This window comes from Cygnus olor, chromosome 3 (assembly GCF_009769625.2).
Source record: "Cygnus olor isolate bCygOlo1 chromosome 3, bCygOlo1.pri.v2, whole genome shotgun sequence".
Classification (NCBI taxonomy): Eukaryota; Metazoa; Chordata; class Aves; order Anseriformes; family Anatidae; genus Cygnus; species Cygnus olor.
The window spans coordinates 49558073-49572599 of record NC_049171.1 but is presented as its reverse complement, the minus strand read 5'-3'; the positions used below and the strand labels follow the sequence as shown (position 1 = coordinate 49572599).

Genomic DNA, 14527 nt, shown 5'->3' with positions numbered 1-14527 from the left:
CACAAATCTGAAGTAGCTTATGGAATTATCAATTTCTCAAATACGTAGTTAGAGACTAGAAATAAGGATCAAGAGAGCTGTGCAATTTATTTTGTATAACGATGCATAATATTTTTTAGGTAAAACATTGAAGATAGATATTTTTCTTAGCTAAATACCCTCAAAAAGGCCACAAACTTTTAAAGCCCTTTCTTTGTCACACTACGAGTTTGATCAAACCAGCACAGTAAGAACATCATACAAGGTATTTGCACAGCCATGTGTTCAGCTCAGCACTCTCACAAGGAGAGCAAAGCTTCCCAACAGCTTCCATCCAGGACGCAGGAGAGAAGTAAAAATAATGAACTGCCTGTTTCTAATGTGGCACTTCAGTTGATTAAACTCTGAGAAAAACAGCAAGGAAGTATTGAAAATATAACTGGGAAGAGCAAGCTTGCTGTGTACACACTTTCATCATAATTATCCTAAAGGACAGAAAAATAGCGTCCAAAGAGATGAGCAGAAGAAAAAAAAACATTTTTTTAAAGTACGTTCCAAAACATAGAATGCCACAGCTGCGTCTCACTAAGCTCTGAAGCTCTCATCCTTTTTCACTAAGCTCTGAAGCTCTCATCCTTTTTATCCAAGCCTTTAACAGAGTCTTCACCAACTGATGGACATAAACTTCAGAGGGAAGCAGCTTTCAAATGCAGGTTAAAAAAAATAGTTGGGCCTTTCATGTTTGCTAAACATACTGTAAAATGAAGCACGGTAGAAATACTTAAGAACAGTAAAAACACTAACTTACCTTTGCTCCTTCTAATCTGGGCACAAATCAAGCATCAAAGATTGAAATTCAAACTGTAAAGGTTTCATTTATGCCTAAAGCAAATATCAGGTACTTTGCTACCATGGTGATGAACACGGTAAAAACACCTTAATCGCTCCCAATTCTGCAAGTGTAAAGTAGGGCTTGGTGCAATAATTAAAAACACAGTCTGGCATCAGACACATTTTGAGAGTTCGCACTTTAGAAAATGATCTGTAGTTTAAGTATTGCAGTTGTGCAAAAACTGAAATACAGAAACAATAAATGAACACAGAAATCATATTGCATGTATTATGCATATACGCTACTCTGGTCCTGCAGGGAATTTATAAGATAGGTTGATTGATCAAGGTTTCCCAACATTACAGCCACAAAACTGTTTGGGAAATGAGTCACCTGCTTAACTAGCATATGTTTGCTAACACCAAGAGAATAAATATTCAGCTTTGGAAAATTAAGTAAGTTTCATCATGTTTTTTTCTTCTAAATAACCAGATTCCATGTTAAAGCTCAATACTCCAATGTTCCCTTTAAAACGTCAAATCATTAAAAATATTTTTTAATTAAAAAAGCAACAAAGGCAGCTGAGTGTTTTATGTCTGTCATTTTTATATTACAATTTATGTAAGAAATTCAAAGATACAAAAGAGTTTCCAAAGCTGTTGCAGACTATCACACTGATTTTGGCTTTTTGGGACTAATCCCACCATCTTGAGCTGACTTCTCCGCTGGCCTCTTTCTCAACCCCTTCATTTTTCTTGTTTGCAGTTTACTAAGATCTTGCTTTTGCATGTGGATTCGACCGTAAGTTGTACCAAACACATCATGGGATATATTCTTTTTCTTCTTAGGCTGTAAGGGAAGAAGTACATTAGTATTTCTGAGTAGTGCGTGCCCATAGCTCTGGAGAGAAGCCAGGTATCTGGCTTTACTATCCACATTTAACCAGTAAACTATGAAATCAAGTGCCTAAAAGCAAGGCCACTTATGTTCCCAAGGTACGTACCTTCAGGGCTTTGGGTTGTTTTAAAGACTGCTTATAAAGGTCATCTGAAGCTAAGTGTGTTCTCCTCATAACCAGATCTAATGAAGGCCCTATATCTTCCAGTTCAATTCTTGGTATTTTACAGCCGGATTTCTTCAGAAGTACCCTAGAAGAAGAAAAAAAAATCTACTTTGTCCTCTGTGATACAGATTTATCTGTCTTCCTAAAGGGCATGTTCAATCATGTGGTTGGGAAGACTATTAAAAACAGTTGCTATTGCAAACTCCATTATTGAGAAAAGATGTCTGTCAATAACCCTTTATAATTCATTTCCACTACAACTTGAATGTACCCAAAATATAATCTAGTTTAGGTCACTTTATTATTATTTCTAAATAGGACTAGCATTATCATTAAAACGGGTAAATTCAATTGCAGTACCCTAAAAGCCATGCCATTCCTCAAATTCTAAGTAGTGCCCTGTGTATTAATGGACAGGGAAAAAACAAGTACTACAGTTTACAGCAAAACATTCTGAGCCCTAGCCAAGAATTTTTTTGGTGGTGGTGTTCATTGTTGTTTTGCTGTGTAAGGTTTTTTTTTTTTAGAATGAGACTGTAGATATTTTGTTATAACAGAAATCATAAAGTCACACGGAACACACAAGCTATGAACACTCACAACCTGCTAAGGAAAGGCCATGGACTGTGAGCGAACACCAATGCAGGAAAAAGATAATTCTGTCCGTGTTTTGCTTGTGTATCTCTGGCTACAGCCTACCTCCTGTCATTCTTTGACAAATGGAGGTGAGGAGAGCCCTATAAATTAGCCTGAGATCAGTCTCTGAAGCGTAAGATAGCACTCAGACTTTACCCATTCACAAGGTTGAATTCACTACACCTTGCCAATCCAACCGTATCAGAGAGCAGCCCTCCGAGCTAGAAGGAGCTCAACAAGGAAGGAAGCAGTAGGTATAGGTCTTAAGCGTTTTCCTTCTGTCATGCAAGTTACTCTGAGTAACCTCTACACACAACAGTCTTCTAAATGAAGTAAACCATTGCTCCAGGCAGTTCAATTACACAACTGCAGGCTAAGATTTGGAAAACCTTGACAAGCGTACCGAAAAAGCAAACACAGAAGAAACACACACTCACTTGTAGCTTCTCATGTAAATCTTCCCATCTACAGCTGTGAAATGCAGAACATGCTCTAAACCAGCCAGGCGAATGCTGGGCACAGTAGGACCTCTGAAGAAATCTAAAAGGACATTTGAAAAGAATAAGAGGCAGGTTTCTTGACTGAGAATCAAACCACGAAATGACTAACAGATTAGCTTATTTTATAATAGATCCACATCACAGCAGTGATGCGATGCCTATATAGGTTCTTTTTTAACATCAAATAAGGTCTTTGTGTGTGAATCCAAGTGGAGGACTTGTTAGTGTTAGGTCAGAGGTTGGACCAGATGATCTTGGAGGTCTCTTCCAACCTAGATGATTCTGTGATTCTGTGATCCTGACAGGAATAGAGCAACTTTCCAGACACAATTCAGTAGCAATATATATGTTATCTAGAACCAAGTAAATGGATCAGAGCAAACATACTTTCAGAGCAGTAACCTATTTTTATTAAGGTGATTGGGATAACTGAATTGTCTACTCCTCTAAATTTTTAGCTGCAAAGTCATAAAAATGAAATGTATCTCTGATATTTAGGCCAATTCAAGCTTAGCTAAACATAGATTAGCACAGAGAAGCCATTAGTTCAGATATCTTTTTTAAGACAGTAAACTAATACTTAACATACTTAATCAGAGCCAAATTTGGGAGAGTGCAAAGAAGTGAAAAACAGCACAAAACAGAATAAAACTGTGTTTTCTTTAATCTTATCTACATTCTCTCTCAGTGACTCCGGGGAAAAAGGTTCTCTCACAGCTCTTTCATACCTCCCCCCCCAACAAAGCACTTCTGGTCTTTGGGCACGCAGTATTTATGATTACAGTTAATATTTTCTCTACTTAATAAATGAAACACACCTATAAAAATAGACACTTAAAGTACTTACTCCATTTGCAAATAGAACACTGAAATACAGGTTAAATACAAAATTAGCCATCTTTAGCTGGGTTCTCATATAAGGTCATGAAAAATACTGTGCAATCAGACAGCCTGCAACAGGCACAGCAATCTGTCCAACACATGCAGAGGGTGGAGAAAGAACGTGACCTTGTCTGAGGGAACAAGGTGTGCTAATAAACATGACAAGGCAACACCGAAACATAGGAGAACTGCTAACAGACGCAAAACACATCAGTCTCTTCCGTTCTGTCCCATTTGCAGATTCCTCGGCAAGTTGTCTTTTCCTCCACTACCTTTTTCAAGAGTATCAGCACTGGAATGACATCCAAAACAAAGTCTTGCTGGCACACATCAGCTGGAGTCTAGCCAGGAAACGTTCTTGGTCAATTAAATATTCACAACTCCTCCTCTCCTGGGTTGAGCTTGTAGTGAGGAAAAGTTGCAAATAAAATACTTTTTTTTTTCTTTTTGCATATATCTTCCCTTTGACAAGCTCTCTGCAGGTTCACAATGTTAGCGGTTTTATTGGCAACCTCTCCCTTTTGTGTTTTCCTGTGGCATCGCACATCTTTTTACCCACCGGACGATCTCTTCCAAACAAATGCAGGTGGTCAGGAATTTCTGTTTCCTGGCAATGTTTAACAGCTGCAGAAACTTTACGCTTCAGTATACCCAGAGAGTTGACATTTTTAACGTATTTTTAATTTACAGCTCTTGCTTTGGTTGGACTAGAGAACTGCTTTCTCCTCTCTTTCCATTCCCAGTTCTTCCTCGTGTGCTCAACATGTTTCCAGCACTTCTAATTTACTTTTTCCTGCAGAGAGCTTCAGAGAACCTTTTTCATTTTCAGATTCCTAACTTTCAAATTCCTAATTTTTTTTGGACCATGAGCCTATACACTTCTTTTTGCATCAGTTCTTATCCAAAAGCTGGTAATACTGTAACTTCTGTAGCCATGGTTATCATGGGAGGAGTTTAAAGCCTATCCCAGACTTTTTTTTCCCCCCAGCCATCCCCTTTCTTGGCTTGATAGAAACCACAAATCCTTGAGACACTCCAAAAATAACCGTATAAGACAGTATGAAGAACAAGCTGAAAGCCAATCCGAAATTGTAGAGGACTCCTACAAATCAATGGCCTAGAAAGTACATAAGCAAGCCATGTAATGCCTAGCCATTTCTAAATGGCTAGTAGCGTGCAATAGCAGAACTAGCCAGCAGGCAGCGTTGCAAGAGAAGAAATGCTTAACAAACACAAGTTATTAAGAGTTTTATGAACTGAATTCCAAGGAGTTACACTGTAAATGAATTCCTGTACTACCATCTTGCTAGGCAATGAAAGCCAAAGAGAAAGAACAGGATGTCTTTGCCCTCCAGGTCTCTAAAGAAAAATGCAGCTGCCATTTAATTACCTTCTAAATAACTTCTTGCACTTCACAGCTTAAGTGACAGAGGTCATTTTAGCATGGTTTGGCTGCCATGAAGACAATAATTCACCCTTGCTTTTTAATTCTACACAGAAACTGCTGTAAGACAATACTCCAAACATGCACAAACCCTTTTGATACCACAAAAGCCAATGAAAGCTTGGTTGTTCACCAGCATCCCTGGCATCACATTGCTTTGGCAAAAAGAAGCTGTTTGCTATCTAATACTCCCTCTGGGATCTCAACAGTACTGCTACAGTAACAAACCACTTGCTGTTGTTAAAGACATTTTTCTGTCTTTCTTAGCAATAGAGTGGCAGCTTAAAAACAAATCTTATGCAGAAACAGAATGAATCTGTTCTTCCCTATCAGGGAAAAGCACTCAAATCATCAGCCAAATTATTTTAATTGGTTGCTGATACCTTCAAGCCTTAAGTATGACTTAACCTTTTCCTTTGTCTGTTGTTTTGCATCCAGGCATTTCACAGAACAGAACATCAAGACTTGGAGGACTTGGAGTACATTCAAGAAGAAAAATTGGATATCAATTTCAGCACATTCGACTGCAGAGAGTCATTACAGGCAAATTAGCAGGAGAGGAGAGAGGATTTCTTTTCAAAAGAAATAGGACAGGAAAGACTAGTTAGTTATTTGGCAACTATCTAAGGATGCATGTCTTCCATTTAAAGTATCAAGCTGTGTGATAATGGGGTGGAGGAGCACACCTGGATGCCAATCACCAACATCATACAGATGTCGGAACAAGATACACCTTAGGAAATAATGTACGTTCTTCTTGCAATGTAAAAATTCATTTACAGTGAGTTTAAATAACGCACCTTTGTGCCACTGATCTTCACATTCAACAGTCACCACCTTCAAAAGTTTATAAGCACAATTACTAATCTTTCATCTACTCTAAGAAAGAATCAGCTGTCTTGACAGGATGCAAGTGTTCTCCGTTCCTGCTCCCTTTTTAGTCTCATTCCAGATGCAGCATCTTGCTTTGAGGAATCCTAAGGAGCAAGGGGGGTAGGGGGAGGTGTCACTTCTAAGGTTGCTTTCCAAAGAGCAATCGCCCTGTTTGTTTGCCTAGAAAAAGGAGCCCAACCTATATTCTCTCTACATGAAAGGGAGATCTTACAAAGACCAACAGTTATGAATTGCTACAACCCAGGAATGAACTGAAGGAACACTCCTGCTTTTATTGGGCCAGTTTCACAATTTTACTACAGCTTTAAAAAAAAACACAAAAGTAACCTATTTCTAGGAAACCCATTAAAAAGCAAAAAAAACCCCACCACCCTAGCAAGACTTTTTTTCCCTCTAATGTCAGGAGATGCTGTAACATACAACCTCTAGGTCCCCAAAAGTTACCCTAAGAGAAGTTTCATCATTTTTGTAGTTCCCTGGAAAAATCCTAAAACATGCTTCAACTTCTGATGCTTCCAACCTTGAAACAGAAGGGGGAAAAAGAAAACAACAAACCAAACCAAAGTAACTCCACACACTCTAACACTACCTACTTTACTAAGATCCCAGCATGCCTTGAAATTATGACACATCTTTTATCTACAGCTAATTTTTAATACACATATTAATTCCAAATAGTCAGATCAATGGCACTTTTGTTAGAACTGGTCAAGTTTCCAGCAGAAAATGCTTGCATGATGAAAAAAGGCTCAGTTATACTGATGTGACGTTTTCTGTAAGCAAAGACATCCCATCCACTTCATGAACTTAATCCAACGATTCAAAATCAGGTATTTCAAAACATTTTTTGGTTAGAAAAGTAATAATCCAGTATAATTACAAGGAAAAGACTTTTTGAAAAATGCCAGAGTTTTCTTACGATCGAAATTATGAATTTCAGTGAGCACAAAATTTCCACTTTGGAATCTTTTAGGCCAGTCTTCTTTACCTCTGTCAGTCATGGTGATTACTTAACTCTAATTTCAGGTCACATGAAATTTACAAGTGCCCCCTCTTGATTTCTTTCTGTGCTGAACAGAAGCAAACAATTATTGACAAACCTGCATTTCCCAACAGATCACACTGCTACAGATTTATGCAATCCCCCTGCTCAAATAATCAAAACACTGACCAATAAGAAGGTTCTTCAGTCTTCTGTATTCTTCATTTAGGTCAAACATGTCACCAGCGAATATCAACATAGGTTTTGTTCCTTCGGGACATTTATTGTTCTATGGAATAAGAATTTCAAACACAAGAAAAATTCAGACCATGTTAGGGAACATATTATTGACTTAATGGCTTGTTATCCATTCAACATGGAATGAAAAATTGTGACCTATGATCAACATGAACAGAACAGACACTTTTCTCCTTGAACAACACCGTATACATACAGAAGGACTGTTTCTAAATGGCTGAATTGCATTACTCTTTGTGCTGGGTAAAAGAAGAGATTCTTTACTATAAAACACGCAAGATAACACCTTGCAGTGAAAACACAAGGTTAATTTGACTGCAACTACTACCAAAAAAACTAGAGGCAAACAGATCTATTGTATAACACTGGAGAGTACATGAAAAAAGCTAAAAGTACGGTCTAGTCAGTCACCTCATTCTAATTTTGGTTCAATTACTTGGCTATAATTTCCCTGCTATAGATGGTGCTACCATCTATGTAGTATGCAATGGTATGAAGATACCTACTACAAACTATCTGAATTTATGGGAAAGATTCACCTTTATAAAAGTAAATTCCTTCATTATCCCTCTAAACTGTCCTGTCACTGAACTAATGAAAACAGGACCATAAACCTTATTTTTGCAGCACATGAAGTGTTTGGTACAAAATTGGCTCATTTTGGCAAGACTAAAACATAACATGACAAGAAAAGGTGAATCTTCTCTGAGTTTAAATAATCAAAATGTTAGCTGTCTGTCTGAATTAAGTACAGTTCCCTGAAAACTGGAATTTATATGCTACTGAAGACTAAAAATTTCAGAGCGATTTCAGCAGAGTGCCCCTCCGGTTATAAACTGTAAACACTTCAAACTGGTAGGAGCACTGCTGCAGCTGAAAGAAGTGATCCCATCATGTGTCAATCCATCTTCACACCAACATTTGTGTTCATGAAGATAACCCAGCTGGAGAATAACCTTTCCCCTTTGCTACGGGTTTGTCTTCTACTAAATCAATTCTGCAAACCCACTTGCTGCATAGCACTACAAACTTTACTGGGGGGAGGCGGGAAGAGGTTGTAAGCACAGCTGCCCAGTGCTGTCTCTTCTGATGGCTGGACCACCTTCTGGTTTTTAAATGTGTTATCAGTTTTAAAAGTGCATGCCAATTTATATAGGAACTTCCCATGGGCAGAATCTCAATAAGGAATTTTGTAAATGTAACTCTTTAATTAAAAGTTAACATTTTAGGAATAAAGGCAATTTTTAAAGGAAGTTGTAGAACGCCTACAGCAAGCTTGCCCTATGCAACCCAGACAAAAAGCAGAGCAAAAAAAGTAATATTCTACACTAGTACAAATAAGCAGTCCCCAAACACTGCATGAAACACTTTTTAAAAAAAGGTTCTGGTCTTTAATGCACAGAAAACACCAATGCACCAACAAAATCCACCAATAGATGTCACTGAAATACCGCAGCAATTCCTTACCTTGACATCTTTTAGGGATACAAAGTTCTCAATGCCTAGCTCAATCATGTCCAGGACATGATAGTCAAACATGCGACCTGTAAAGGAGAAAAAAAAAAAAGAGGGGAAGAAAATCCAGATACTTAAATATTTATTGGAAGCTAGACCTTTCATCCGAATAAAAACCCAAGACAGATCTATTACCTATTATCAGGTTGTTAGGTCTCTTCTTGTTATGAGAGCCAAACAGAAACAGAGAACAATCTGACTTCTTTGAAAAGAATTCCTACAATTGGAAAAAAGAAAACATAACAAATTGTGAGTTCCAGTTCGTAAGTGTTCAAAAATATTTAGAGAAGGTATGCGTCACACACATGTGAGTTTAGGAGCTGCTTAATGAGAAGAACAACTGTATTTACCAGAAAAGCGTACGTCTCAGTCCCCATAAGCTAAAATTGACAGCTGGATCCAATGTTCAAATAACAATTTCCTTTTATCTATTTTATTATTTCCCAAAGCACTCTTTCTTACAGATGAAGCTAGGTATTTTTTCTTGCCACTTCATCTGTAATGTCCTTTTTCATAATTCCTCATTATTTCTTTTTACATAATACATCTTCAACTATTCTTCTTTGCCTGAAGAGCATTTGCAAGTCTGACGCAGTTGTAATGCTTCAATTTAGTTCCCTAACTAAGCTTTACGCAGCGTTATTGGCTTTGCCTGACAAATAATCTACAACTAGTCAATTCTCTCAATGGCAAACCCAGGTACATCTGCCCAGCCTGCAGCTCTTCACTGTTGGGAGGGCAGGAAAGATACTCCCTGGAGCAATCCCAGGCTGGAGGAACTGCACATACGGAGCACAGATCAGCACCGTGCTCTGCCACCGGGTCTCAGAAAAACGCTGCCTGTAGACAAATCAAGAACAGACCCTGAGGGGACTCCCCTTGAAACACTTGTGTGTACAGCTCTTCATCACTACCCTGATATCCGTAAGCTCTCTTAACAGCTGTGTGATATTTTGTTAGAGATGCAACTCAAATGCCTCAAATGTGTCCCACACATACTGCAACATCCATACACCACAGAATTGATTTTTTAAAAATGTTCATAGCCAAATTAAAAAGTAGCCAAATTTCCTCACTGCCTACAGTAAGTTTTCCATTCATGCTATTTTTTATCATTACTGCATTACTGTGTTTCACGCAAAGAACAGAATAGAAGCATGTATTACAACACCTCAGCATCTGTTTTAATGCAGACTAAGTAACTTTCTACATCAGTATCTTTGTTGCAACTACTGTTCTTTTTTGTTCCTGACACATTAAAAATGTTTTAATTCAACTACCCAACAGAACTTTAGCCACTCCCCTTTGGCCATCACTACTGGCTGCCTTCACTTTTCAAAAAAATGTTCCTTAATGACCATTAAGGAGCACTACCTCTCTCTCTTCTGCTCTCCTTTCTTAGTTACAGAGTTTTCAGATGTTTCCCCTTTCCCCTTTATTTTCACAATCCCTTTAAGACAAGAAAATGCATTTTTGCCTTGGGTGTCTAAGTGATTGTTTTTCCACAGGTTTACTTCTGTAGCCCCAAATTCCTGGCTTCAGTGTGCATTTTCAGGGAGTTGTTTTAACAACTGCCTCACACATTGGAAAGCTAACCCTTATTTTCTAAACACAAGTCAGCAGTGGCACGGAGCAAGCATTACTAAAGCATGATCAGTGGGAACCAAACAACCTATTTGGGGATCATTCATTTCTGGCTTTAATGTAAAAAGCAGGACTGTACATCACTACCAGCTTTCTCTTGTTTTGTTGAGTATAGTGACTTAATGACAGATATTTCAGCAACTAAAGTAATGCTTCAATTAACGTATAAACGTGTGCAATATAATCTTGGAATTAGCCCCTCTATTTTTTCTCTACCTGCTCATAAATTAGCTTGACCTTAAAGCACTAAACTGAGACAAAATCCAGACAGATGCATATCACTAAATGGAGTTACGATCCCCCTTTCCCTTCCAAAATATCCTCTAAGCCTCTGACGAGCCCCTTATCCAACTTTACTGCAGGCCAAACATATGTATTTAAGTGAAATTGCTCACATTTCTGACAGTTCTTCACTGAACACTGAACAGAACTCTCAGCTCAGATCGCATCAGCAGAGCAAGTATGAAAGTATTTGGTACTCTGCTGAGCTTTTCTTCCCCCATTCAAGTATCGTCAAAAGTCACAGAAAGCTACGAACCCTCCATTTAACTGCTTTAACCTATGAATTCACCAAATGGAAAACTAGTTGTTCATAAGCTGGGGCACTTAAACGGACGGACTTTTTGAAACACAAAATAAACACCTTTCTTTTATATGAAGTACTGTTACATCACTCCTAAATTTGCCTGTCAGTTTGCAGAAACATGCATTTTAGGCAAAAAAACATTCCCACAATATCAGGATTCTGTCTCAAAGCTAGAGGAATAAAATGACTACTGGCGCCATAAATGTAGATATAAACCTACTTTCAGCTTACCCAAAATTATTAAAGACTTGGTTTCTCATCTAATTTATCACAGACTGAAAGAAAATCATCCTCCAATAAAGTTATGAATAACTTTACAGCTACAAAATCTCGTAAGAAAAGACATGGCTTATACTTACCAATGATGTCTGATCCTCAAAAGGCCTGGTAATATTTTTCCTAAGAGGAGGCAAGGAAAAAAAAAAAAGATTAAAAAAATAGTAAAAGCCGAGATGAGCACTTTAGTTAATCTTCTAATAACACTAAGATTCTGCATTCTGCTGGAAACTCTGGCATTAGAAGTTCAGTTTCAGCTCCTACCAAAAGCAGTATTAATACTGCCAGGTGTTCCTTCCTTGGCACTGCCTGTTGACATTTTCAGTAAGCCTTTGCAACTTTCCTGGGGCCTCCTGTGCCACTGACAACTATGCCACCGGCACTTCACAGACAACTGGCTTTGCTTGTTTATCCCACGTTCAGTTTAGCTGCTATTATTAATGCTTCTGCACTACATCTATACGGACACCAGGTTCCCATTTTGAGCAAGCCCAACCTATCACCATAACCAGCCCAGCCTACCCACCTCACACAGAACCTCGCTAGCTGGCTGCACAGAGCAGAATCGGAGAAACCAACCGCTCAAGTTTGCTATAATTGCTCTCTAACACTTGGCACAGAACCGGGCTCAACATCAACACCGATCACTTGTTGCTTGTTTCCAGTCTACTAAAATTTAAGATGAATCTCTGCCACCTTCTGTGACCCCTTCCATTGTTCAAGCCTCCATGCTAGCCAACATCCCTCTTCATGGTTGGAAATTACCAAATGCGGTCTTGTACATGACCACTTACTTTTTATACAGTACAGCAAAAGGTTTCTTCACAGCATACTGCAAGAGACAAAGTTAAACGTGCGTTATATCAAATATGCGTAAAGGCACAGAACTGCTCTTTCTAAAACCCTACAACTTACACAACCACACAAAATACAATAATTGGTTGTGTAAAACAATGCAGAAAAGAAGTCGCCTCAAAAAGCCTGCTCACAATAAAACCCTTCAGGTCAGTAATCCTAATCTTGGCTCTCAATTAATTGGGGATGGATTTATTTCATGAAACTAAGAAATAAGCTAAAGAACAGCTGAAATCAAAGCCACGTAATAGAATCTCTCTGCTTGCTTGAGGAAAAGCAGTGAGTGAACAGCCACCCGATTATTATTAGCATAAGATGTTAAAAGGACAAAGCAAGGAGAAAAAACAGCACAAGTGCAACTACAATATTTTCAGGTACAGAGTTGGAGGACTGGATTGGCAAGTTTTGGCTGAATGCTCTGCTTTAACAAACAGAAGCGGTTTATAAGATCCTGAGATATGATTTCAGCTGCGTGATCCAGTCCCAATTCTGTACCCAGTCCTCTTGTTTTTAAATGCACTTGCAATGCTTCACCCCATATACGGAAAAATAATAAGGGAGAGAATAAGCTGAAAGCTTCTGGCAAAGTGAGAGGAAATAGAAAAAAAAAAGAAATCATTTGATGGGGAGGTGATGACATCTCTGGAGTACTGATCACAATCTGAGATCTAGAGAATAGGAGAGCAAGAAAATACTGATATTGCAGCATACAACATGTGAATTGTAAGGAAAAGCAAAGGGAAGGTACGTCAGTATAGTGCGACAGGCGATACAATTAAATACCGCATGCACACACCCAACAACTTACAATGTCTTTGAGCACTTCAGTCACCGTTAAGTTTGCATTTCCCCCTTTTATAAGCATGGCATTTTTCGTGTTCTCCGTAAGCTTGGGTTCTCTCTTCTCCAGAAACCTCTTCGCCCTCTTGGTTTTGGGCTTCCTGTAAGGAGACACGACCAGATCAGGGCCCCGCACGGGTAACTCCCTCCCGAGCTCAGCCCCGGGCTTTTCAGAGCCTTCCCCTCGCCGGGGGAGAACGGAAGAGGAGGCGGCGGGGAGGCCGCGCTCGGGAGCGGGCAGCCCCTGCCCGGAGCCCCGCACTCACACCACCCGCTCCAGCGCATCCATCGCGGCCTCGCGGTCGCTCCCCGCTGCCGGCTCGGCTTTAGCACGTCACATCCACCGCAGGGAGACTGCCAGCGAGCACGCGGCCTCCACCCGGCTGGTGGTGCTGCTCCCCACCGCTCCTGCGGGCCGAGGGGTCCGCGCCTCAGGCGCGCCCGCGGTTGTGAGCCGGAAGCACCGGAAAGCCAGAACGCCCCTAACGAAAAGCACTTCGTCAGTAGCACACCAAATACCCTGAAGAGAAGGCATTTTGTCAATGAAATCCTCAGCCATTAAGCAGAAAAATCTTCCCCTGCCCCCCTACAACTAATTCAAAATCACCTCGTACCCCTCCTGAAACAAAACAGCTCCGCTTTCTGTACTCCCCTGCCCTAAGGCAGGTTGCCTCCAAATATATTCCAAAGGTTTTTAGGTATTTTTCTTCAGTGCTAATACCAAAACCAAATGCTTATTTTATCAGTTGTCAGTGTGTGCAGCGTGCGGACTACTGTCACACAGTGCTTGATGGCAGACAGGGCAGCTACCTGTAGCGATGTCAGGTATCCATGCACACGGGCACAAACAGTATAAAATAACCCCACGAGGATGATGATTGCTGTAGTTCTGTGTTCAGTTACCTTATCTACCCAGTACCCTTTTCAGTTTAAGCCACCCTTCCCCCTTTCAATTTTGAGCTGTACTCCAAGTAGCCAACATGTTAGGCTTTTTGGGGTGAAATCAGTAGCACTTAAAAATACTGTTTTTTTTTTTAAAAAAAGTCATGAATGCACCACACATACGTTTTTTACATGAAAGTACAATAAATAACAAATTGTGTTAGTATGCACTATCACAGACTAGCTGGGTACCACGATACAGTCAGGTGGCTCAGTTTAGGAACCACCAATGCAGTTGGAGTGTAGGCACAAAAACCTTCAGAAAAATATGAAAAGACCAGAGCCCGTAAGTTTTTTGGGGTGGAAGAAAAACAGATTCCTTTTATGTAACACATTATGTCAATACAGAAAATGGAGAAGGGAAGCGTGGCAGGTGCCTTGTTATGCCCTAGATGTCAG

General features: G+C 39.6%; 1 protein-coding gene across 1 annotated transcript; it reads right to left on the bottom strand.

Moving 5' to 3' along the window:
* Window positions 1-1397: 1397 nt before the first annotated feature.
* On the bottom strand, window positions 1398-13625 carry RPF2 (ribosome production factor 2 homolog). Its single transcript, XM_040553092.1, has 10 exons — window positions 13453-13625; window positions 13155-13287; window positions 12286-12323; window positions 11575-11614; window positions 9121-9202; window positions 8938-9014; window positions 7402-7501; window positions 2948-3050; window positions 1815-1959; window positions 1398-1660 (listed from the first exon to the last, which is right to left on the bottom strand). The coding sequence occupies exons 1-10, from the start codon at window positions 13473-13475 to the stop codon at window positions 1481-1483; spliced, it is 921 nt and encodes a 306-aa protein (XP_040409026.1). The 5' UTR covers window positions 13476-13625; the 3' UTR covers window positions 1398-1480.
* Window positions 13626-14527: the final 902 nt, after the last annotated feature.

Excerpts from the sequence above, each read along its gene's own strand:
- RPF2 (XM_040553092.1), bottom strand. The coding sequence starts at position 13,475 with ATGGATGCGCTGGAGCGGGTGGT. Across the intron at positions 11,615-12,285 it reads TTTGCTGTACTGTATAAAAA|GAAAAATATTACCAGGCCTT; the intron begins GTAAGTGGTCAT and ends GCCTCCTCTTAG. Across the intron at positions 9,015-9,120 it reads ACCTAACAACCTGATAATAG|GTCGCATGTTTGACTATCAT; the intron begins GTAATAGATCTG and ends TCTCCTTTACAG.